Raw genomic sequence first — 24,695 nt, forward strand, 5'->3', positions numbered from 1 at the left:
ACCTCATTAATATTGTAAATATTAAAATTCTAAGTTTGAATTTCTTCTCCAAAACTACATAGTGCCCCTTTAATTCACATCATAATAAGGAAATAAGGAAAAGAGATACTTTTTTTTCCTGCACCTTTCTACAAGCTCTGTAGATGTATTGCTTTTTATTTTAAAAAAGATTCTGATCTAGCTGTCAGCGGTTTTGTTAGGAACGCGGTGAAATGGAAATTGTGGAGCTCAGGAAATTGTTCTCTACAAGGACTGCAGATTTCAAGCGATGTTTCAAAATAAAACCAGCAGGTGTCATGACAGCAGTTTATTAAATTTCTGACTACCTGCTACTAACATTAAGACCTTTTTCACAGCAGACATTTTGACTTGTCATAGCAGGAGAAGAACGGGTGTGCAATTAAAGATCCAGTGTGTCGGCTTTAGGGGGCTCTACTGGCAGAAAAGAAAGTGATTTCATAGTTATGTTTTATAATCACCTGAAACTTAGAATTGTGTTGTTGTTGCCTTAAAATGAGCCCTTTATATCCACAGAGGGAGCGGGTCCTCTTCCACGGAGTCCAGCATGTTGCACTGCCATGTTTCAGCTAGCACAACTAATACCACCTTTATAAATACATAAATGAATGAACATGATGGGTTCAGAGAACTAGCAGAGGATGGGGGGAGAGAGGAGGGTCTGCTCTCATTGGCTGTGGCTCGTTCTTGGCTCCCTGACCTGTCTGCAACTCGGCCAAATATTTAGCCTGCTAGATATCCAGGTGACGTCGGCAACTGGCCGGCAAGCTGTCCCTGAGATCCTGGATCACGTCTTTTGAACAGTTCGTACATACCGATCATTGTTCATGGGAGCGCCTGCCATCTGCCTCTGATCTGTGGCTTTTTGTTAAGGAGCTCCAAAAAACCATCTGCGATGGCAAGATCAGGGCTGAGATCCTGTAGTGTGACCTTGGCTTGAGTTATCTTAACTCACTCTGTGATTCTCAGGCCACAAGTAATACATAGGAGACAGTCTGTCGGCCTGTAAGAGTCTGAAGCTGAGTACATAGTAGATCTGTTGGCCAAGTTGCCCTGGAGACAGAGCAGCGTTATCAGGAGAGCTGCCCTAACCAGTCATCCTGAGGAAACACAGGTTAATTAGCTCCGCAAGCAACTATGACATTTTACCTTCAGCTTAAAGAAAGAAATTCTATCACGGTCATGTAACAATTGGTTATTGTCTAGACATCTAACAAAGTCGTTGCAGATGGTTGAGGTGGAGCCCGTTCTGAACTATTTTGTAAAGGACTATTTTGACACATTTCTGGATCTTCACAGCAAAACAGTGTTGCAGCATTCTCCTAAACTGCAGTGGATGGGGGCTGGGAAAGACGGTACACACTTTTTAAAAGACGAAATCTTCACTGTAGCCTATAAGCTAAAAGTGTTAGCGCGCAACCTGTTTGAAGTGGGTGCACAATCTCGAAGGCAGGTCCAGCGTGTAAATGATGTCATTGCAGATACATTTTGGATCTCTGGGCTTCAGGTGACTTGGATTACGGTAGACGAGCTGCATGGAGCCAATTTATGATTTTTTTTGTGTTGTTTCTTTGCATTTTAAAACAAGTCCCCATTTACTTCAGTTATTCAGGAGAATGCTGCGACATTGCTTTGCTGTGAAGCTCCAGAAATGTTTTGTGGACTGCAAAACTTCACTTTCAGTCGGCATGGGGGTGAGTAGAAAATGACTGAATTTTCATATCTGGGTGAACTGTTCCTTTTAAAGGGGCACTATGCAGTTTTGGAGAAGAAATACACACTCAGAATGGTTATATTTACAATATTGATGAGGTAATAATACAAACGTTTTCCATAACTGCATCAACAAGCTGTCCTCAGAGGAAGAACAAGGTCTGGTGGCGGGGTCCGCCTAATGTAAACAAAATCAAACAGTGAAATTGTGTTGGCCTTTAAGGTCTGTTTGTTTATTCAGTCATGGAAATAAAGAGAGTTTGAATTTTTCAGTGTAAAAAATGAAGATCTTTCTCTTTTGATACATTTTAGTTACAAACACCCCCAAAACTGCATAGTGCACCTTTAAGCTTAAACACACGGTGTAGGTAAATGACGGCCACTTGGTTACATTCCACCACTTGTGGCATGATGACATTGACGGCACATATTAATGGTGTAACACCTGAGCGGAGGCCAGCTGACAGACTGAGAGCAGATAGTGGTGAATGAGTCACGCTGTGTGTGGACGGAGGCGTGCAGCCAACTGTAGCAGGCAGCAGGCAGCTCCTCTCTGCGGCTCCGACTCACAAGGCTGCGGCTCATGGTCATCTTCAGTGTGTCGCCTCTTTCTGTGGAGGTGTAGTAGTCATGACAGCCTCGCACACTGGCCAGCATCACTCACCCCCACCTCCTCTTCCTCCTCCTCCTCCTCCTCCTCCCACCACAGCACGCTACAGACGGTCGGCTCCGGCGCATCGCTGCGCTCCTGTTTTCTCCGCCGCTGTTTTTGGACCCGAGTGTCCCGCAGTGACCATCGACTGACTGCTGGACTGCAGCAAGTAGTCGACCCCCCTCCGCTGGTGCTCGGTGGACACAGACAGCTCGGGCATGCTATCTGTCTCGGCTGGAGACGTTGCTGTTGTCTGGGCAGAAATCCGCTCCACTACTTGAAGGCATCAAAGTTGCTGCAATGGAGACTTCTGGGAGCGACGCAGCGGTCACATACCCGGGCAGAGCTGAGGACAGAGACTACGAGCTGGAGCATCTGCCTCCACTGCTGGAGGATGAGGTGAGTGAGACACAGGGCTGACATGCAGAAGTTGAACGTTGAGTGTTGGATTTCATAAATGGACTTTCTTCTGCAGAAACCATGCTACTTCTTCAAACTGTTGAGGTTTTCATCATGGAGGCCTTGGATTATTAGAATATTTGCACTTCAGCTGCATCAAGGCTGAGAAGTTGTGAGTTTATGTCAGAGATCTGCAACAGATAGCAACGACACTGATGCTCTCCATGATGATGTTTTCTCATGTGAGACGCGCAGACTGTGGTCATGTATGACCCTGTGACTTCTTGCTATGAGCAGTATTCAGTTCCTTCAAGTAAAAGTACCAATAATCCAAAAAGAAACAGTCCTGCATTTAAACATGAATCTAAAGTATCAAAAATAGGACTGGACAGTATATCGAGATTATAATCTTGGTGATATGAGACTACATGTTGTCGTAGATTTTGCATATGTCATAAGTGTTGGCTTTAAACGCTGCATGACAGTAAAGTGATGTCATTTTCTGAACTTACCAGTCTGTTCTACATGTTCTTATACTTTGCCTTTACCCAGTTAGGCTGAAATCACTAACTACCCATGAGTCTAGTCTAGTTGTTCCCAATATGGGTTATGGGTTGGGCCACTGCAAATTGTAACACGATAAATGTGGAGGTCCCTGAGCTGGTTGTTGGGGTAGAAAAGAAGAAAGTTCTGCGACATACATTTGTAATCTTTTTTGGAGTTTGGACTGATTGATTCTTTGGACCTTGCTTCTTTTGTAAAATATTGGATCGTGTTTCCTCTTTGAGCCTTGCACAGCTATTTTAATAAAACCATCTGTTAAGTGTAATGACAAAATCAGCCCTTGCTGGGACTGCTAGCAACTAATATTAGACATCTGAAATGCGACAAGAGGCCTCAATGAGCAGACATCTCTTTTTTGAAGGTTTCATATATTTAGTAAAAAGTACACTGCTTTCTTCTAAAAGCCAGTCGGACTCTGGTGTGGACTAAAGTTCAATCAAACATAAGTGCGTCGAACCGTGCCTGTCAGTCCCGGCGTGCAGAGCCAGAAAGTGCACCAGCAGCCTCATCACAACCTCGGAGCTCCGAGGCAAACTTATGTAGGACAGCATATTTAACTTGCGGGGGGTGAGAGAGACTTCGAGCTTCCCTCTGCACCGCTCTCGAGGGAAGCCGTCTATTTATGGGGCCGGAGCTGCTGCTGCTGCTGCTTGAAGTGGCACTTTTCTGCCCTGTAATTGTGCTCTACCCCACTAGATCACATCGATATGCTTTGTTCACAATCTGCTGCGACTCTCCTGCGACTACAAGTCTCATAAAGCACAGCAGATGCAGCCGGTCGCAGATAAGGCAGTGATTTTCAGTCGTTGAATATTAAACAGATCCGGGCAGTAAAATAAGTAAAAATAAGTTCTGAATGAAAGATTTATGTGGTACAGTTTGTGTCATGGAATGAATAAAAACGATTATAATAGAAGTACTGGACACAGTGTTTGACAGTTGCTGCTTTGTGATAGCCCACACCTCCCACTTCCGCCCCTCTAGCTGAGTTAAGGCCAGCTTTTGTGTTCACTTGCAAAATCCTATAATTATCAGGCCGCAGCGTTCTGCTGGATGCAGCATGGAATCTCTGAGATCACTGTTTGCCAGGATAAATGGGGCCAGTTAGTAATAGTGGATCACAGATGATGGAGTGTGTTCATGCGAGCGTGAGTCACTCCATCCATGGCATGAAAAGGCTACGTGAGTGTGTGTGAAGGCCACCATGTACTTTGTGTACCATATGCCCTTGCTGCTGAAGTAAATTTGGGTTTTTGTGCTTGTGTGAGTGCTTGTTTCTGCACTGTAGTACCTCAGTGAGCAGGTAGCATCGCAGTGTGTAAGGCTTTACAGCAGTACATCACGCACAGCACCAACATCACTGATTTTGGTGAAACAATTACAGGACTGTCGCACCAGAATCCAGGGATAGCATTCAGTCTGTGGTTAGGTTTAGGAAGCAAAGCTTGGTTAAGTTTAGGAAAAGATATTTTTGGTGTTTGATATTTCTTTGACACGGTCACAAATTCAGTTTGATTAAGGTCAGGGAAAGATTGTGATTTTGATAAAATGTTGAAAACAATCAACATAATCAAATACTGACCAACTTTGTGTGTAGATGGACAAAAATCCTCCATTTTAATCTCGTGTTGCAGACATTTCGTGCCCGTGTACAGGAATCCTGTTGATTTAATCTCTCAGTGTTTGACAAACTGTTGGATACTTGGTCCATTCACTACAGTTAAGTCATGTGCATCTTTAACTTTGCATCCTGCAGCACTTTTCCGATAAAGGTTGCAAAATCAGAGTAAAATAAAATAGACTCATTATTTCACAATTTTATTTTAAGCAAGCTGCAAATAAACTGTGCAATTAGCAACAGCACTCCAACAAGCATAAAGATAATCAGCTCTGTAAATGTTTTATCCCTTTTGGCACCTCTGGTACCTTTTTTTAATTCGCTGGATTGGCCAAAAGCACACATTCACATTTGGTTGCCTTATCTGTGTCTGACCTGGAGTCCCTGTCTGTATCCTTGCAATAAGGCAATCTATTTAATCTGCAATGCTGCTGCTGCTGTAGCACTGCATGGTCACTGTGTTATGATGTCCCCTTCTCCAGCCCAGCATCCACCTGTAGCTTCTAGTCTCTCCAGGGTTTAGGTCGAACTTTGTTATCACTCTCCGGCGTCCCTCTGTGCTGCAGAGAGTGATGAGGTCAGAGCGTTAACACCAAACCTCACCTTGCACGCTCTGTATTTACATTTTAATAAATCCGTTCCACATGAGTCAGCTGACTGAAATGCAGCCGAGAGCAGGGACTGTTTTGAAAACTCTTCTTTGATGGTGCGTTTAGGTGCTCATGGAGGGGAAGGAAACGTGAATGCTCTGCCTGGCTCTGGTCTCTGTTGCCTCACATTAAAACGTATGATATGCTCTGAAAAGAGTCAAGATAATAAACATATATGAATAATATGGATTGAAAGTTTCTAGTTTCTATGTCAATGCAAGGTACAACTGCACTGTTGTATTGTTGTATTATAGTGTTATGTTCTGCCTCCTCTGTTGTTTTGAAACAACAGCAAATGGTCAGCCGAGCTAAATAGCTACAAGCTGATGGAAAGAATCTGACAACATGCTAAATTGAGCTGAAGGCAGGTAATCACTATAAAACAAAGGGAGTTCCTCATTAACATTTCGCCTCACACTGTACTAAACCAGAGCGCTGATGCAGATCCGGCATGCCCTTTAACATTTTACAGGGTTTAAGAAATTCAAACAGCCTAAAGTGTTTTTTAAACATGAAACTAAGCCAAGGGATAAATCTTCAAACGTGGTTCCCCCAGGCCAAGGTAGTCCATAACCCCAGGCTGCAGAAAGATTTAACACTGGCACAGTTCTGGCACAGTCCAAAATGTGATAATCCCAATTTTAGACTAGGGCCTGCTGGCTTCGCTCTGGAACATGGCCAGCCCAGAGTCTGCAGGGTTATCCCCTGGAAACTGACTAAAAATGGGGCTAAAATGAGCCAGTTTTAAAAGGGGGCTCAAGTAAACAACTAACCCATGAACGCATCATTCAAGGATGCAAACATTAGTTGTGTGTTCCATATGGCAGATGTGCAGTGTGAACTGTATTGCCCTGGGGCCTTTAAAAAGTACATAAAACTGTCATCTCAAGCACTGTAAAACCAAGTGTAAGTATTTATTTATAAAACCTGACTTTGACGTGAAAATGATCTAATCAGTTAAAAAAGTCTTGACTTGGTGAAAGTGATTGTCCTGCTGGTTATGTAGGCTCATTGCAGTATAGGAGACCTATGCATCCTCCAAGCCTGTGGTGAACTATGCATTAATTTATCAACAATGTGCAGCAGTGACACTCTCCCAAGAGGCTACTCTTTAGTTTGACTGTAATTTATAGCTTGCAGGTGTGTAAGCTGTAAATGGGACTCTTCTAACCTGCTTAAGCAGTATTTTATGAATGGAAGGCACACCCTTAGAAATGATCTTAAGACTAACTTCGAGTGTAAATCTAAAAAACATACTTGAATGTGTTTACGTCCACAGGAGAATGTGTCTCTGGCTGACATCCTCTCTCTGAGGGACAGCTGTCTGACCGAGGACGAGGTGTGGGCGGTGTGTGCAGAGTGCGCTCTGGCTCTGCAGAGCATCAGACCCTCCCACCTCTTCCACACCCTGTGCATAACACCAGACACTCTGGCCTTCAACGCCCATGGGAATGTCTGCTTCATGGAGCAGCTCAGTGGTGAGTCTTTATTAATCTTTCAAGACAACTTTTAGGACAGGTTTTTAGGACATGGTAAAAGGCTTCTTTATTCTTGGCACAAACAACACTGTATATCAGTATGGCAGAGTTAAAATGTGAGGTTGTGCTTTAACTGCAGTTTAAACTCTGTTTGACGCAGAGAGGAGGCACCTTCTTCTCGTCGGTGATTTACCGCCCTGATATGTATCAGTTTCAATTAGCAAATTTCTGCTTGAAAATACTCCATCAGTGTCTCTCTGGATCTGTCAGGCTCTGCTGAGGTCTGCAGGTCTGCTCTGATTTGCACAGATGACATCTTCCTCCTTCACAATGACAGCCAATGAAATCCTATCAGGGATTATCATCCCTCACCTCTCCTCCTCTCCTCTCTTCCCCCTCCTCCCTTTTTGTCCTTCCTTTCTCTCTGCTATTCTCCATTTTTCCATCATTCTCTATGTTATCACTTCCACCAGAGCTTGTGCATGCGTGCACGCACCTCTTCCATGTCCCGATGAAGAAATTGATAAGCATTGATTAGATCAGCGGTGTCAGAGTTGCCAGGGGGAGCGTTGTTGTGGTAACAGCTTGGCAGTCGACCTGCGTTCACACACATGCGCTACACAGCCAACATGGCATCGTTTAAAGTGTTGCATCCATTTATCTCCACACAAATCTCGAGTCAGTAATAGAGACACTTCGCGGAGATGTTTTGATTACTCTGTCAGATAAAATCCTTCTCAGCCTCATTTGTTGTCATGCTTTATTGGATTGTGTTCAGTCCTTCGGCTATGATTCATCCTGTGGATAGAGAAACAAACCACAGCGCCCGCATTAGCCCTCTTGTGTTAGCTGTTCATGCTCAACACAGTGCATCTATATCATTAATCATAACGCTACGTGCTCCGCTTTACTTGCTGCACAGTTTCCTATTGACTCCTTGTAATTGCAGTCTTTGTGCGATAATGATGAGACCTCAAGCTGACGCACACTTGAGCAGCCAATGCCGTGCTCACACACAAACAGCCTCTCTGTAAAGCCGTATAATAGAATGACCTTGAGGGCTGCGGTGATGAATCTCAGCGAGAATAGCTGTTGTCACAACCACTCATCAATAGGCTTCATTTTGGCTAATTAATTCCTGCAGTAATAACAGGAAGGTAGTTTGTCTGACACTGTGGGTGATGTGGCATCGCCCAGAGTACCCAGCCGGAGCAACAAAATGTCCCCGGTTGGTTTTCGCACAACGATGACTAAGAAAAATGGCTAATTTTCCCACGAGCTCGAGCACGGCAAGCTGTTCCATATCTGATAAAACGGGCCTGGCTGCGCTCGGTGGGACATCTGATCAGCCCGTTTGGAGTGTGTTGAATCAGTGATATTGCTCAGCTCCAACTACCTGTTGTGCTAAAATGCTGTAGGCAGTCATGACTCACCAAGCTCTCACCATCACCCTGGAGGCATCTGCGTCACTGACAGCGTCTGCTCACAGTCTATTTCACTGCGTTACAGCGTTTCCTCACTACAGGTTTCAACATTTTGTCCCCCTTTTCTACTCCAGCCTGTCCTTTTCTCCTTGTCTGTTTCAACTGGCAACCTTTTTTTCCTTTATTTCATTTTTCCTTCAAATAAATCTACCTTGTACCTTGAGAGAAAAGAGGTGCGGAAAAGAAGGAAAGTGAGAGGCGAGGAGAGGAAAGAAAAGGACTGAGAGGAGTAAAAAAAAAAAATGGAAAGAGGAAAGAAAATGAGAGGAAAGGAAAGAAAACGAATAAAAGTAGATGACGGTGGGGGCATAGTGGAGTAAAGGAAAGAAAAGAGATGTGACTAGATAAAAAAAAAGCTGAGGAGCGCGTGAGGAGAGAAAAAGAAAAGCGAGAAAAGGAAGGAAGGGACAGGTAGGGAAAATAAATGGGAAGAACAGAGGAAAGAAATGGATGACAGGAAGGGAAAGGAAAGATTCGAGGAGATAAAAAGGGAGAGAAGAAGAGGAAGAGGAAAGGAAGAGAGAAAGAGGAAGAACTGGAAAGAAGAGGAGAAGGGGACGGATGAGTAATGGCCCTGAAAGACCAACCCGACATAGAAGAAGGCCGACTTTTGCCTCATATCATGCCGCCTGTGTCTCAGTCTTAAAGTTGCAATTAAACACACCGCAAAGACTACAGCCAACCCCCAACTAGCTTGTACGTTCTGCATCTGGGTGAGAGGAAATACCTTTCCATACCACCAGGTGGTGGTAGTCTGTATTGGAAACAGGAAGACTCAGAACTGGGATATACAAACTATTTTTGACACCACTCCTGCTAATATAGCCATTTCTGATCGAAAATACGTCTAATGAAAAGTTACAAATGGCGATGGCAAAGAGGCGGAGGTGACAAGCTGCACTAAATGGTAGAAGTTTTGGATATTACAGCGACAGGCTCAAGAGGCCTTCCCTTTCTTTTTCTGCTTCTCTTCTCAAGCACTGATTCGCTTAGCTGAGCAGCCAATCAGAGGGATTTCTCTCCCTGATGCGCTCTGGAGCCGATACATGTTCCGACGGCAAAAATGTGCCAGCAGTGCCAGACCCACTGCAAAAATTAGGGCCAGGATTGTCAAGGCAATCAAAGCATGATTAAAGTCTATAGGAAGGAAATGAAAAAGGAGAGGAGACAAAAAGAGACAGAAAACAAACACGAGAGAGGAAAAGAATCAATCAGAAAGGATAGGAAGGAAAGAGAAAAGGAGAGTAAAGAAAGGGGAGGAGAGAGGAAAGAAAGGAGGAAAGTAATGGAAGAAAGAAATGAGGGAGGCAGATAATTGGGAAAGAAGAGAGGGAGGTCAAGAGGTGAGGAGAAGAAAGGAAAGGCAGGAGGAGGTAACTAAAAGTGAGAGGAGATGAGGAAACAAACAGATGAGAGAGGAGAGAAAAAGAAGGGAAGAGGGAAAAGTAGGAGAGGACGAGTGGAGACACCTGGGAGGGGATATCATCACTCCAGTAGACAAACCCAAATCTGTCATGACCCACTTTACTGACTTCCTTCTCCTTCTCTCCTTCCCCTCCTCTAACTCTGGATGCGACCTCTCAGTCTCTTTCTGTCTCCACGTGCCTCTCTGCCTCTTTTTTCCTCGTCCAGCTGAGGGAGAGCACGTTTGTGGTGATGTTCTCATGTCTGTGTGTGTCCTGCTTGTAGCCGGTCTGAGCAGTGGCCTATATTCAGCAGGAGGATGCAGCACTGGTCCTCGGCAGATGCTCCAATCTTCTGATCTGCAGATAGCTCCTGTCTTGTTTGTTGGGGATTATCTCTGACATATGAATTATGCAAACGAAAGGGGGACGCTAGCTCACTGGACTGTTGTGGTTTAGCATGCGGGACACACATTCTTTTGATTTACATCTCATTACGGTGGATGCTTAGCAAGTACAGTACAGAACTGACATGGCTATACATCAGAGCGATGACATCAAACGACAAATGGGCTGTTTGTTCCCTTCTGATGACAGTATGATGGACTGTGTGCTCCTCAGAGATGCTTAATGTTGCAGTTAATTGGTATGTTTTCGTCCTGCAGATGATCCAGAAGGCTCCTTCGTGCCTCCCGAGTTTGACAGCACTGGCAGCACGTTTGAGGTGAGAGAATCCTCGTGTAGGTTTTAATCTGGTCAGGGTTGCACACAGTCACCCCTGGGAGTTTCTCAGTACACCACACAGTCACGGGCACCTTGATGATGTTTGCTGGGGGGAGAGAAGAGTGTTGCTCAATCTCTTTCCTCACCTTAAATTCCCCTGCACAAGCCATCATTCATCTACAAGCCGCCTCTCTCTGATCGTGCGGAATAGAGAGCAGCAAGGTTGTGACCTACAGGAGATAATGGTTTATTACAACTCGGATCTTATGTTTATAGTGATAGACATCAGTCCTGTTGGCAGTAACACCATAGTGTCCTCACACAACACTGGAGCAATCCCAATCGAGTGAATGCCCGTCCGTTCAATCTTGTTTAACCTCAGTTTCTATCACTCTCGCTCTTCATCTTCTTTGCCTTTTCCATCAGCACGGTTCTTTTTGGTTTCACAGTGAAGATTTTCCACAGCTTTGTGCATACTCTACATCTTTACTCAGGTACTATTGGTATGCCAGCTTGGACCCTCACCAGTATGCTTTCAAAACCAACAGATCCACAGACGGTGCCATATCCACTTCCCTCCACTTAGTCTTCACACACTTGGAGAATAAGAACAACTACATCAGAATGCTGTTTGTTGACTTCAGCTCAGCATTCAACATAATCTCCTTCATGAAGCTGGTTGGAAAACTTAACACTCTGGGCTTGAGTACAACGACTCTCAGCCTCCCAGGGCTGTGTGCTCAGCCCCCTCCTGTTCACACTGGGCACCCATGACTGCACTCGCAGACATCAAAAGAACTACTGTGAAGTATTCAGACGACACCACCACCATCAGAGAACCTGTCAAAGTCATGGCAGATAATACTAGTGAGGTCTTCACAGGTCCACATAAGAGGAGGGTTACTTCAAATGAGGACAGAAGCTCTGTTCCAGTCTCGAGCTTTCCCTTTTACCTGAAAACCATCATCAGGAGCAGTTTGTTGGCAGGAAACAACGGCTAATTTGCGGGTGTGGTGGCTGATTGCATGATGTCACAGGATTACACAACACATATCAACATCCAAAAATCTCAGCTTTTAGACCTCCGTATAACTGCTTCCAGCAAATGCTTCTTTAACTCTGCCCGAATAGCGCCTAGTTCCGGCTCCTGCCTTGGGAGCGACAACTCTTTCAGGGAAGCTTTCTCCATCTGCAACAAGTTTGCAGAGTATTTCTTCTCCCCTTCTGGTGCAGTCTCCTGACAGCATGACGTTTGTGCATGTGTCTTTATTTTGGCCTTTGTGACAGTTACTGTCGCATCCTGACACAGAACGTATCATGCCAACAAGCGCTTATGAGAAAACTTTCATTAAAAGTATTATAGTCGTAGGCTGTATTTATTGCGTCAACTTATAAATGTAGTTTAAACTGCGTGAATATCAATACTGTTGACCAACTGGTTTATGTAATTGGCCACTGCAACCCCTGTGGTCCACAACGTCACAGCCTAAATGCACTACCCACACTCGAAAAAGACATACATCTTTAATGTATGTCTTTGTTTTGTGAAAGGACCAATAGTCATCCCTACAATGCTGTCACAACATTAATATAAGTCAAAAATGCCGTCATTTGACGCTTAATCCTAGCATATGAGGTGCTTTTGAGGGTATTTCACAATACCCAGGTATTGTGATACTGCCTAAAAATACCGTGATATTCTTTCAAGGCCATACTGTCCATCCCTCTTTAGACATATAAAGTCATTACATGACATCAAATGTTCATACACAGCACTGTTGGGTCCTCTTGAGTGTCCACCTACTCTTGAACATAAGCAGTGTTCTGTTTTTCTTATATAATAAGCACTTCAACCAGGACAATTGAAGTGAACCTTTTAAATACTTTACGTGGAGAATCAATAGTGAATGTGAAATGTGATTCATCTTGCAGTCCAATATTGTTCTGAACTTGAACTACACTCTGTATAATCACCTGACTTTGTATGTTTCTTGCCCATCAGCACAATGTTACCTGACCTAGCCAATGTCAGGCCATGATGGCCACAGGTACAAAATTAAGACCACAGTTGCAATAAACCAGAGTTATCCTTTAATGGTCACCCTCTGATGATTGGCTGGTATGATCTGGTTGTAGCTCTTGAGGTAGGCACTTAACACGCAGTCTTCTAATGAAGCTGTGTATTGACATAAAACCATCAGAGCTTTGTACTCTGCTGTGTTTATGACTCCTCTTTCCTGCTGCAGTTCTTCCTCTGGGTCCTTTTTGTAGGATGTGTGTACATTATTCTCAATGACTTCTGTGGGTTTAATAAATGTTCTCATCAATTATTTATGCTCTTTCAGTATTAGTGAGTAAATCTTCATAACCTTTATATTCCTCTCTAGAGCCTTCCCTACGCTACTGTGGTATAGGTGCAGTCTGACACAGGTCTTTTTTTCTGTGAAATAGAATACAGCCTCTGATACGACTGGATTCAAAAGCCTTCGGGTTCCTCTGTTGAACCATATAATCAAAATGTGAAGCTGCCACACTGCCACTGAGTGGTGTCACTGCTCGCACCGTCCCATGAATAAATTTACAGTAGACTTACATAACTGAATTTCAAAATAAACTTTGCATTCTAATTTAGCTGCATGTCAAAATACACAAACTGTCTGACAAACAACGAACCTCTTCTCCTTCACTTCTCTTGTGTTTTTCTTTGGGGAGATATTACACACGGTCACAGTAATAGCAAAGCAAAACAGGAGTTAAGGCCTTCAGCTGAGTGTTTACTCTTCTATTTTCGTGACCCACACTGGGATCCGCCTTGCACATGTGTTTACCACATAAGTATGGGTAAAGTTCACATCAATTGTTGAAAGTGATCGTTACGTCTGAGATGTGAGCTCAGAAGCACCTGGTTCAAATCCACTGCTGCCTCAGAGCTGACCATAATATCTACTGTCAGTGCTGCGAAGCAAAACAAAAGCTCTGTCATAAATATGTACAGTACATGACAATTACTGCCCAAAATTGTAAGAGGATCATCTGCTTTTCAGCCTTTTCTATAGTCATTCACAGATTTGGATCAGTGTACGCACTGTGTACTCACAGCTGCAGCTGGGTGCTGATGATGATTGCATTTTCTCCTCTTTCATCCCCGGCTGCAGGGCCATGTTTACTCTCTGGGCTCTACGCTTTCTGCCGCACTGAGCTTTGTCATCGAGCCAGAGCTGGAGGCAGAGCTGGGGGAAGAAATCCAGAGGCTGTTGGAGCAGATGCAAGAGGAGAAGCCCGAGGACAGGCCGCTCCTTCAGGTATAAAAACCCTGCTGACTGCTCTTTACTGCTAAAATGATTTATTAAAAGCTGCATGAGGCAGGTGTGGAATAATTAGATATCTCACTTGAGCAATTGTGTTGTCATGGCGCTCAGGGGATAGAGGTGAAATGTGTGAAATAAAATCATTAGGTGTTAAGTTAAATGTAAAATTAGGTCTATTCCAATCCATTTAGTGGTGATGTTTTTTTAAATAAGTGATAACGAAATTAGGACTTAGAAGTAAAATTAATATTTGCTGTTTCAGGTCAATTCTCCAATTCCTTTAGCAACCATACAGGAAATCTTCAATTCCTGAAAGAAACCTATCAAGATAAAGCCATGGAGTAAATAAAATAACTGTAATGTTAGAATCATCATGGTGATTTCACAGCGACATGTGTGTGATCTTCCCTGATTATATCTTTACACAACAAGATCATAAAATATACCCCACTACAGGCACAGCTTCACTATCCCTGTACAGTCACAAGCCGAGCCACATGGGAGCCTTATGAGAGCTAAATGTGCTGACAGTAATTATGGCTGTAGCATTAATTTCAGTGTATTTTTTTATGGCTTGTAGATGAACCTACTGGCACTGCATTAGTGAGTCAGTGCTCTTGAGCAGCACCAAGTGGACATTCTGCGTCAGTGCGAATCACTCACAGATTACTGCAATCTGTAATATAATGATGATAATAATAGATTTATAACAGATTTATATAACCTTCCATTCACAAATGCAGCTCACAGTGCCCACAAAATGGAAAATTAAAGGCAGACAATTTTTACTTGATGAAATGATGGTTTCAGTTCATAATATCGTGCATGATTTACCTCAGCAGTAGAGCATGAGTGATATATCGGTTGTCTGATATTATCGACCAGTCCTAGTCTATCACAGATATATTATGTACGACCATACACAAAAAATGATCTTGCACATCTGGGTCTAGACAGATTGCTGCATTGTAGGGTAAATGACAAAAATCTGCCCCTGCACTCTGTTTGTACCTATAGTGAATTCATTGAATGGTTTAATTTCAGTCCAATTGCCTGTGTCAGGCATTTCAAATAATAAATGGCAAGCCTTTGTTTATAGTTTATTCATACATATTCACAAAGGACAGCAATCAATGCTGTATACCAAGCAGTCAACGATCCATAGAAAACAACAACACATTGGATAGGGCAAAAAAGAGAAAACACATTTTAAAGCCCCTTTCATGTGAATTCCACTTAACATACCCAGTGAAAATTTAAAAAATGGTTGTTTGAAACGTCAACGATCCCCAAACGAGAAAAAGACAAGACCAGCATCCTGAACAATAGATATCCAAAAGGACACACATTCAGGTTAAAATCCTTAATTCATTTGAATTACGATATGCAGAATAAGTTTGAAAACTGCATAAATACACAAAAATAACATGTCAAGTGCTGGATTATCTCAAAACATCAGGCAAAAATAATGACAATAAGGTCAAAAAATCAGGGAGCATCCACGATTCCTAAAACAAGACCGATTTTCCCAAAAGTATTTGCAAAAGGAGAACATGATCATTATTTGCGTTTTATTTTGAATATTGCAAACCTGCGGGTTTCATACTCCCACAGGACGTCCTCTGTCTGGCTGAAGCAAGGCTGTCTCATACCTCTTCTGCAGCTGTGTGCCGGAAACTGTCTTCAGTTGGCCGACGGGTGCTCTCCATCGAATCGGTATCAACCTTCCAAGGTCACTTTATCATCTCCGTTTACAGATGTCACTGTTTGGTGTCTGCTGTGTTTTCCTCTGGTACTAATCGCTCTCTTTGTGTACCCACAGATGGACAGGAAGGCTCCTGGGAGGCGAGATGGCAGCATCCCAAACCCAGATGTCTGCTTAAAAGACTGAGCTCGGATGATAATAGCAAAGAGCTGTGTGATGACAGTTCTGTTAAAGCAAACGGGCTGTCCAGGCAGCAGGTATGTGACAACCTTTTTTTAGGAAGCTGCTGCTCTGGAGGAAGAAATAGTTTAATATAATTCTTTCTCATCAGTTTCCACTTCATTAAAATCCAGGGCCAGACCTGATCCCCAGATACTTATAGTTAATTACACATTCTTAGCTCAAAGGGAGGTTTTCCTTCTTGGGATATTGAACACTGTCCACCCAAAATGTAACCAAGTTTTCTCAATTTCAGCTCCAATTTTGCTAAACTTTCATCTTTTTATGCTCATTATTGTATAATTACACTTATTTCTGCATTGAGAACAGCTGAAACAAATGACTGTACGCTAAAAACTCAATCTGCAGGTGTGCGGGGGCTGGGATTCCTCTCTCTGGGAGGAGGATATGGACAGCGGTGATGGAGACTGCATGATCTTGGCAGATGACTTGGACTGCAGGTCCCACAACAGCTCCCCAGTACGGAGGAGAGCCCAGCAGAGGCTCACCAGGGTGAGGGGGGCTCTGAACCGCTCCTGCTCTGTCCCAGACTCCAACAACCCCCCGTGTCTTTCCCCTCCGAGTCATGGAGATATCAGCGTACCTGTATCTGACCTCACTGAGATCGGAGCGGATGAACACTTGAGCTGCAAGTCTGTGTGGAGTAACAGACTTCAAAGACTTAACCGGGGCAGGTCCTGTGAGTCTTATCCACACAGTAGCACTGAGGATCGTGTGAACTCTGCTGTGAACTACCAAGTGTCAGAAGAAAATGAGGATGCTCCAGAGACATTGTTCAGTGGAGAAACAAAGATTCAAGGATCCCATGAATGTGAATCTTGTAACTGCGCCCGGGATTCAGCATCGTCCTGTACTTTCTGTCAGGAGCTGGAAATGGAACGGGACTCTTCTTGGGACCAGGGCTCATTGAACCACAGCCTCTACATTCCTAATAACTACATGACCAAAAGCATGCTGTGCCTCAACGAAGAATCTCAGGATGAGGTTAGGTCATGGGGTCATGTCTGATGCTCTTGTGTTCACTGAAGAGTTGGCTGTCTTTAAATAAGAGTAGCTGTTAAAGGGAAAGAGAGAGAGATGATAAGGGTTCTCGTTGTAGGTCGGTTCAGAAATGGGAGCAGTTGGATGGAGCTTGTGTTGACATGGAGTTTTGTCTGTATATTGTCATCATGTGGCCTAAGTATAACATTTCAGCTTTGTGAAAACAGTTGGTAATATAGTGAGGTGACCACGTTATTTTAGATCCCACCGCTTTTCTTGCAACATGCCCTCCTCTGCCTCTGATTGGCTCGCATCTATTGTTTTCATATGACAAAAGCCTCTGTTCTAAATACATTTTTAGACTGGAGAAGGCAAGAAAAGCACTTTCACTGATAGGCTCCCTCTTCCCATGATGATGGGGGAGGATGAGTGACCCTGAGAGGAGACTGGGAAGGAGGCCGAAGAGGTCGGCATGTTTACTGGGGAGTAGGGTGGGTTTTGCAAGAAAAGCGGTGAGATCCATAATAACACAAGGTGACCACTTACAAGTTCTAGAAAAAAGCTAGTCAGGGAACCTTGTATTTAGATTAAGCTGTCTTTTAGCTTTATAGCTAGCTAGGTAGCTTAGTAATAAATGTTAGCCAAGGAAAGGATTGCTAATAGGCTACCACTCAATAATTAAAACTAACTTTATTTGGGTTACTTTACGCCTTCTTAGTGCCACGAGACATGATGCTGAGGTCTGCTTTTTTATTGCATGCAATGAAACTTTTTAACATACTCAGTAGTGTGAGTGTCAGCTGCTCATAACTTGTTTAATGAGTCCCCTGTATGGTTGAATTTACTGATGTAACATTTTAAGAGGGATGTGTTCATTCTCTAAGACACGGAGTAATCACATAGGTACTCGAATGCAATTTGCAAAAGTGTAGGAGTGAACATTTCCCCAAGACGGATCATTGCCGAATGTTCGAACATTTGGAAATGGAGTTTGAGAAAGTCAAGTTAGCGATTACTTCAGTTTAATTAGGCCTACGGAGGGATCAGCTGAAGCTCCAAAGTCTGTTACTCATTCCCTTTTTAAACTGGGCTTGTTCTTTATTTTCTATCCAGTGGATCTCTCTAAGAGAGTTGCTTACTCGATGTGGACGGAGGCTGACGGTTAATGAGCTATGGGCTCTATGTTACACCTGCCTGTCCTCACTGCAGACCTACATGGACTTTCCAGGTGATTTTATCCACTTCATCATGAAATCAGTGGCTAAGTACTTATAATTATTACTATTATTATTATTATTGTTATTATTATTATTATTATTATTATTATTATTATTATTATTATTGTTATTATTATTATTATTAAATGCTCCTGCAAGACCCAACATGGTATATAAGAGCACACATCTTATTTTATATGCATGTATATTATATCATTTGTTTTTGTTCATTATGCACCAAATGTTGGGCTTGTGGGTGGACATTTTCAGAGGAAAGATGAAAAAAGAGATAATGCTTCAGGGCTTGCATTTTGCTGCCCACATTATTTTCTGTGCAGTTGATTTCTCTTTTTTCCATTAGCCTATTTATGCCTGGACACAGTGCACGTGGGCTGCGAGGGAGAAGTACTTTTCTTGAAACCTAAAAACATAGGTAGGTTGTTTTTTTTTTGCCGTAGTCTCTGTGCTGCAGTAGAGCAATTAAGCAGTCCCAGCAGTCAAACATTCTTCTTTTTTTTTGGTTCTCTTGCAAGTATATGAAGCAGTGCCTGGAGGCTTTTTGGGTTTCAATAACTGATGTTCAGTGTTCTCTGCAGGATCCCGAGATGAATTTTATCTTGCTCCTGAGTATCAAGAACATGGCATTGTGACGGAGAAGGTCTGCCAGCTGAATGCTTTAATTTATTTTTGAAACTGACTTTCACGAGATGTTTGTTTTGGTTGTAGCTAGAGTCATCACTCCTCTATTCTTTTCTGCACCGCCTCAGGTTTGTGTGTACGGGGTTGCTGCTATTCTCTGGGCTACAGCCAAGTTCAGTTTATCACCTAATCAAAAGCTGGCAATGCCGCGCAAACTGAAGAGACTGCTCCTGGAGATGGCAAAGAGGACACCCATTGAGAGACCTTCCATCATCATGGCCAAAAAAGTATTATTATTTTAATTTAACATATTTTTTTTATCCATCCAACACTTTAAATTGGCTTTTTTTTCTCAACGCCAACCTTCAAAAGCATTAGACAAATTATTGGCATGGCTCTCTGGCTGACACTTGAAGAAAGCTCATACTTCCTGTGGTGGCTTATGTGTCAGTTTTCTATGCACTTGGCAAATCTCTTCTGCATTGGCAGCTGAAAGTGATATGACCATCCCATCACTTTTCTGATGGATAGATAGTACTTCAGCTGACCCGTCTTACTTGAGCTCCCCTAGCTTACACAGTTTCTGTGTTCAGCTATAATGCAGACATAGCAATAACAATAATGTCATGTTTTGAACTGGCACCTGGTTGAAAACATTCAGCCTGACAGCCCTGCCTTCACACATCCATGGCTGACAGCTTTAACAGAAGCCTCACCTCCCACTCACATCATATAATATATATGAGATATGATATTTGTACATGGAAGAAGTAGAGGGATATTGGCTTGGTATACTTTGCTCTTTTTAGTGCTATTCAGATACATTTCACAGGCCTCCAAGAACTGAATCTCTTGTCTGACAGAGCTCTCAGATTTACTATCACTAATTCATCCCCGCTACCAGAAGTTTCTGAAATATTCTGCACTGTATATATCTTGTGATAAAATAGTAAATTCTTTGGTAACACTGAAGTCCCCTATCAGTGTTCCTGGTCCCACTCCCATCAATTTTTTAGCCAAGGTAGCAACATCGCTCCAGGGATGAATGTCTGTCTGTCATCCAGTCAGTTGGTCCACCATTTCAACCTTTTGGGTTTTTTAAAATGTTTTATTTCTCAGCAACTATTGGATGGGTTGACATGGGACTTGGTGCGCAGAGGATAACTACAGCTGACTTTGGTTTTCCCCTAACTTTTCCTGTAATGCCGCTAGCACGCCAAAATTTCACTTTTCTTAAATGTCCTTAACATCTACAAGATGGATCACACAGATGTTTCATACAGACATTCATGTCCCCAGAGGATAAACCTCAGGCCAGTGACTTTAGTGATCTACTTTGAGCTAAACGCTAGTCACGTCAACTTGTTTACATCATAAATTTGACCTGCTAAACATTAGCATGTTAGCATTGCCATTACGAGCATGTAAGCATGTGGACATTAGCATTTTAAGCACAGCCTCAGAGCTGCTAGTATGGCTGTAGATGATCTGTCTGTGAGGAAGGTCCTGCTTATTAATCATTTTCTATGATTAGGCTTTCACAGTGAAATTGAAGTACCTTTTTAAAGAAATAGATTTGATTTTAAATCAAATTTTCACTTTTATATTTCTTTATTTTTTTATAATTCAGCCTTTTTTTTCACTTTGCTTTGCCTTTAACGTCTGGCTTTGGAAAGCACTTTGAATTGCATTTCCTTGTATGAAAGGTTGTCTATAAATAAAGCCTGATGTGATTTTGCATATCAATGTGCAGATATCACAACCACAGAGAGGAGCACCTTCCCAAATAGAAAGAAAATCACTTGTTATTTGAATACAGAGAATCCAATTTGGAGAAGTGCTGTCACTCTGTCAACAAAGGACCCCATAATGCATTTTTATTATTATGCTGTCAGTCATTTAAGTAACTGTTAGTTCTCAACACTTCAGTTATTTCAGGGCAGAATTAATAACAGCATTATTAGTGATCGTGTGTGAAGTGTCTGTATTGTTATCACACTTGTTTTCGTGTGGATCTGTTCCAGAGCTGTCGTGACTACTTATCACGTCAAGGGACAAACGCTGAGACTGTCTGGAACAACCTCATCAGCAGAGTTCACCCGGTAAACTTTGCTTTGTTTTTCCACCACAGATACATTAACACCTTTGCATCTCCATCTGTTTATTGTTTCATTTAAGCCTCAATTTAGTCAGTTTATTCGTTTTTGGTCAACCTTTTAACGTCTGCCATGTTTTGTCTCGTTGAAACGTGGGAGCTCTCTCTGTTGTAATGAGCCAGTTCAATTTCCTTTCAGCCAGCATCCAGTAATGCAGATGATGTGAGTGCGACGGAAGCTCATCAGAGCTCGTGTGGAGAGTCTGCACAAAACAACAGCGGTAGGACAGCTTCACCTTTGTATGGATGACCCTCATGCAATGAAATGAACACTGCATTGTATACTAAATGTGCCAAATTAAGAAGACCCTTTGAAACATCCTGTGAAGAAGCACAGTTAATTTGTTCCTGTCTTGAAAAGGGCGACTTCTCATACATCCAACATTCATGACAGAGAAAAGATTCAGTAAAGAGATTTAGTAAAGACTGTGGCATCGTCTTCAACTGGGCTCGTGCCACAGTGGCAGGTCATTTTGTGTCATTTACCAATGTGCATTGCATGAGACAATATCACTGATATTGTAACTGGCGTTGTTGTAACTGTGTGTAGGCTTTGTGCCCATGGCCACTGAGAGCCGACTGGCTCCTGTGCCTGGCCCTCTTCCCCACAGCTACCCAGTCAACAAGGAGCTCCAACTCCCAGAAGCCTTCACTTCCACTGCCACACACTTCACCCCTATCATCCTGACCAATGAGGGGGACTCGGAGGAGGAGGGCCAACACCTTGGAGCTGCTGTTGAAGGGTAGGATCCATCAGATAATCATATGCAATATCACAGCAATCACAAAATTTAAAGGAGCAGTTCGTCATGTTGGGAAATACACTTTTGCTTTCTTGCTGCCTGGAGACGGGGGGGGGAAACAGCTGTACCAACACCTCTGTTTATTTTACAGGACTGTTGATGGATTCACAAAAAGCAGTGAACACATCGAGGAAAGAGACCTCGATTTCCCTTCACACTCTGAGTTCCCATATCCTACACAGGCTGAATCCAACCCACATACACCGGAGTTCCCTGTTGATCAGGCATTCGTAACTTCAACTACCAGCGACGAGACTCTTGTGAACTCTTCCTCTGCTCTCCCTGATCTTTCACGTCTAGAAGTCTCCCTCCCTCAGCCATTATCCAACAACCTCAATGGCTGTGGTGTTTTCAACAATTACCTCTTCCGTCAGGATCCCACAACAGGACATCTTTCCTTAGTGCCTGTGCAGGTTAGAGCTCCAGAGTCCCTCCTCGGGTTGGATATAAATCTCTCCCTGGTGCCACAGCCTTTGCAGGGACTAATCACAGTCCCAAAGAACTCTGATGGCCCTTTTATTAACTGTATGAATCTGCCTGTGAGGCAGGAATATGGCCCATCATCATCTTATTTTAAAGGTAGCTCCATAATTTCTGACAGCCCCTTGGAGCAGAGTGATTCCAGAGCTCACAATGGACGGACAAATCCGGGAACACAAGGTCAGAACCAGTCTCCTTCAGAGTCCATCTCCCCTAAAGTCCATCCTGCCCTACAAGAGGTGATTGACCTGCTCAAGGGAGAGTTTTCACTTGATGGATATTTGGACAATGGACATGAGGACATCGCCATGGGTATGTATCTTTAGATGACTGGAATATTTCATATATTATTTTATTATTTCTTTACAAAGCAGTGGTGTCGAATAAAAGGTTAACATAGCTGAAAGTAATGAAGGTTGACATAGCTAATGTTAGCTAAAAGTAGGCTAATGTATAAGGAAGTACATCTGACAGGAGCCTTAGGGCTACAAAAATGTTGCCACCACTGCATTGTATGTATGTGTAGAGCTACATCTGTACATATATACAATGTCTTCTATTAAATTATATGTTTGTAGTATTTTATGTTGTATGTTTATAAAAAATAAATGATATGTAAACTGCAAAAACGCTAGAGCACCTTTTTATAAAGACAAATCAGTACAAAGAGCCTATAAACTCAGCAAACAAGTAACATTCCCATATCCTTAAGTTTCTTTGGTAATTGTTCTTCTAAATGTATTTATTTCTGGGAATGTTCACATTTGGTTCACTTGTTTAACGTAGGCTATGATTAAATAACCTCAGTGTGTCTGATCTTCCTCCAACACACCACCACATCTAGAGAGGGATATTTTACATTGGGAGGTTATTTGACTTCCCACAATACAATTCTTCTCCATGGTATCAGATTGAGCTGTTGGGATACCCCTAGGTGGAGAGAAAAAGATGGCTTTATCTCATCTAAAACTCTCAGTGTGCTCATTGACGTCAGGATGGCAGCAGTGATCTAGATGTTGCAGAGAACAGATGTCCCTTTGTCTATGAAAGCTTAAAATCTGAAAAATGATTCCTTTAGCCCCAGTTGGCTCCTTCATTGCTGGTATTTTCAAAGAGGCACTATGTAGTTTTGGAGAAGAAATTCAAACTGCAAATGTACAATATTAATGATACAAACTCAGAGATATTTATTTTGTCGCTAACTGAATAAACAAGCTGTTCGCAGAGAAAAATAAGGTAGGAACACTGATTGAACTTCTTCCCTCAAACTACACAGTGCTCCTTTAACGAAACAACAAACCAATAACACACTCCATGAATCTGTCTTGAGTTGTTCGGACATATTCATATAGAAAATCAACCTTTTTCTCTTTTCCGAGGGGAGTACATATTCTCTTTGAAGGACCTCCAGTACGACACGTTTGCCAGTATTGTGAAGGAGAGGTTCAGCGACTTGTACTGGGAAGACGACTTGCTGGGTGTACTTCACTGCCTGGTTAACTACAGCCCATCCACACTGTGAGTAGGACTTCAAACGCCTGTGTCCGTCTTTTCCCTTTAAACTGGCTGAGATCAGTCAGAAAGGATTGTTACGTTGGTCCACTGCTTTGGTCAGTTACTGTTTACTTTGTAAAGGGTTAGCTGTGCCATTAGCTGCACATTGTGCTGAAATGAGACACAAACCTTTGTTTGGTTTTTGTAATGCTTCACCAGTGAGTAACGATGGAAGGATGCATCATGAATTCATGTTGTTCATCCACAGCACAGCTCAGATTCTGATGATCAGATGCTTTTTTTTAAGTTCACATAAATCAGTTTTTAATCCTTAAAATAAATGACCAATGTTCAGGGGGTGGTTTTCCAAATGAATCATATCAGCACAATCATCCTCCATTATGACTTAAAGAGATTATCTTTGGTGTCAGGAGGATTACCCCAATTTAAAAAAACATATCACGTTAACAATAAAACCAGATTTGGCCGCTTGTAGTCAGATGTTTAATTTATTCTGATGTGGGTTCTGCAGAAGAGGCGCACTGAGCATGACCTCTCCTCCTCTGCACACTTGCATATCACACCCATGCACAGCATTTTAAATGAGTATTAATACAACATGCACTTAATATATAAACTTTAGCCCGCAGCTGAAATGGTCCCTATGGTAACAGCTCTGCAATATGGTTGTATGGAAAATGTCTGGCAACATTAAAGGTGCGTGTGGAGCCTCTTCTGCATTGTTACTGATATGCTGACAAGTAGCCCTGATGGGGGGGGGGGGGGTCCTTAAGTGCATGAATGAATACATGAATGAAGGCGATGAATTTCATGCTTCACACATCTCTCTTCATGTAAATGCAAGCTGGAGACGAGGAGAGGGACGAGCCTGTCAGTTCTCTCAGACGTCTTTTCATCCAGGCGTTGCCATGATCTTGTGCTCAGGGCAATATGTGGAGAGGCCCTTTAAT

General features: G+C 42.7%; 1 protein-coding gene across 1 annotated transcript in view; it reads left to right on the forward strand.

Moving 5' to 3' along the window:
- The first annotated feature begins 2,275 nt into the window (after window positions 1–2,275).
- kndc1 (kinase non-catalytic C-lobe domain containing 1) overlaps window positions 2,276–24,695 on the forward strand; it is a 40,161-nt gene continuing 17,741 nt past the window's right edge. Inside the window, exons 1-16 of the mRNA XM_084375354.1 lie at window positions 2,276–2,782; window positions 6,894–7,092; window positions 10,645–10,703; window positions 13,858–14,004; window positions 15,625–15,742; window positions 15,833–15,972; window positions 16,304–16,939; window positions 18,050–18,164; window positions 18,515–18,586; window positions 18,750–18,811; window positions 18,921–19,079; window positions 20,817–20,894; window positions 21,087–21,168; window positions 21,498–21,690; window positions 21,842–22,542; window positions 23,610–23,748. Coding sequence (XP_084231480.1) covers window positions 2,684–2,782; window positions 6,894–7,092; window positions 10,645–10,703; window positions 13,858–14,004; window positions 15,625–15,742; window positions 15,833–15,972; window positions 16,304–16,939; window positions 18,050–18,164; window positions 18,515–18,586; window positions 18,750–18,811; window positions 18,921–19,079; window positions 20,817–20,894; window positions 21,087–21,168; window positions 21,498–21,690; window positions 21,842–22,542; window positions 23,610–23,748 — 2,999 coding nt within the window. The 5' untranslated portion in view covers window positions 2,276–2,683. The remainder of the gene's footprint in view (window positions 2,783–6,893; window positions 7,093–10,644; window positions 10,704–13,857; window positions 14,005–15,624; window positions 15,743–15,832; window positions 15,973–16,303; window positions 16,940–18,049; window positions 18,165–18,514; window positions 18,587–18,749; window positions 18,812–18,920; window positions 19,080–20,816; window positions 20,895–21,086; window positions 21,169–21,497; window positions 21,691–21,841; window positions 22,543–23,609; window positions 23,749–24,695) is intronic.

This window comes from Pagrus pagrus (assembly GCF_965226575.1).
Source record: "Pagrus pagrus genome assembly, chromosome: 15".
Taxonomy (NCBI): domain Eukaryota; kingdom Metazoa; phylum Chordata; class Actinopteri; order Spariformes; family Sparidae; genus Pagrus; species Pagrus pagrus.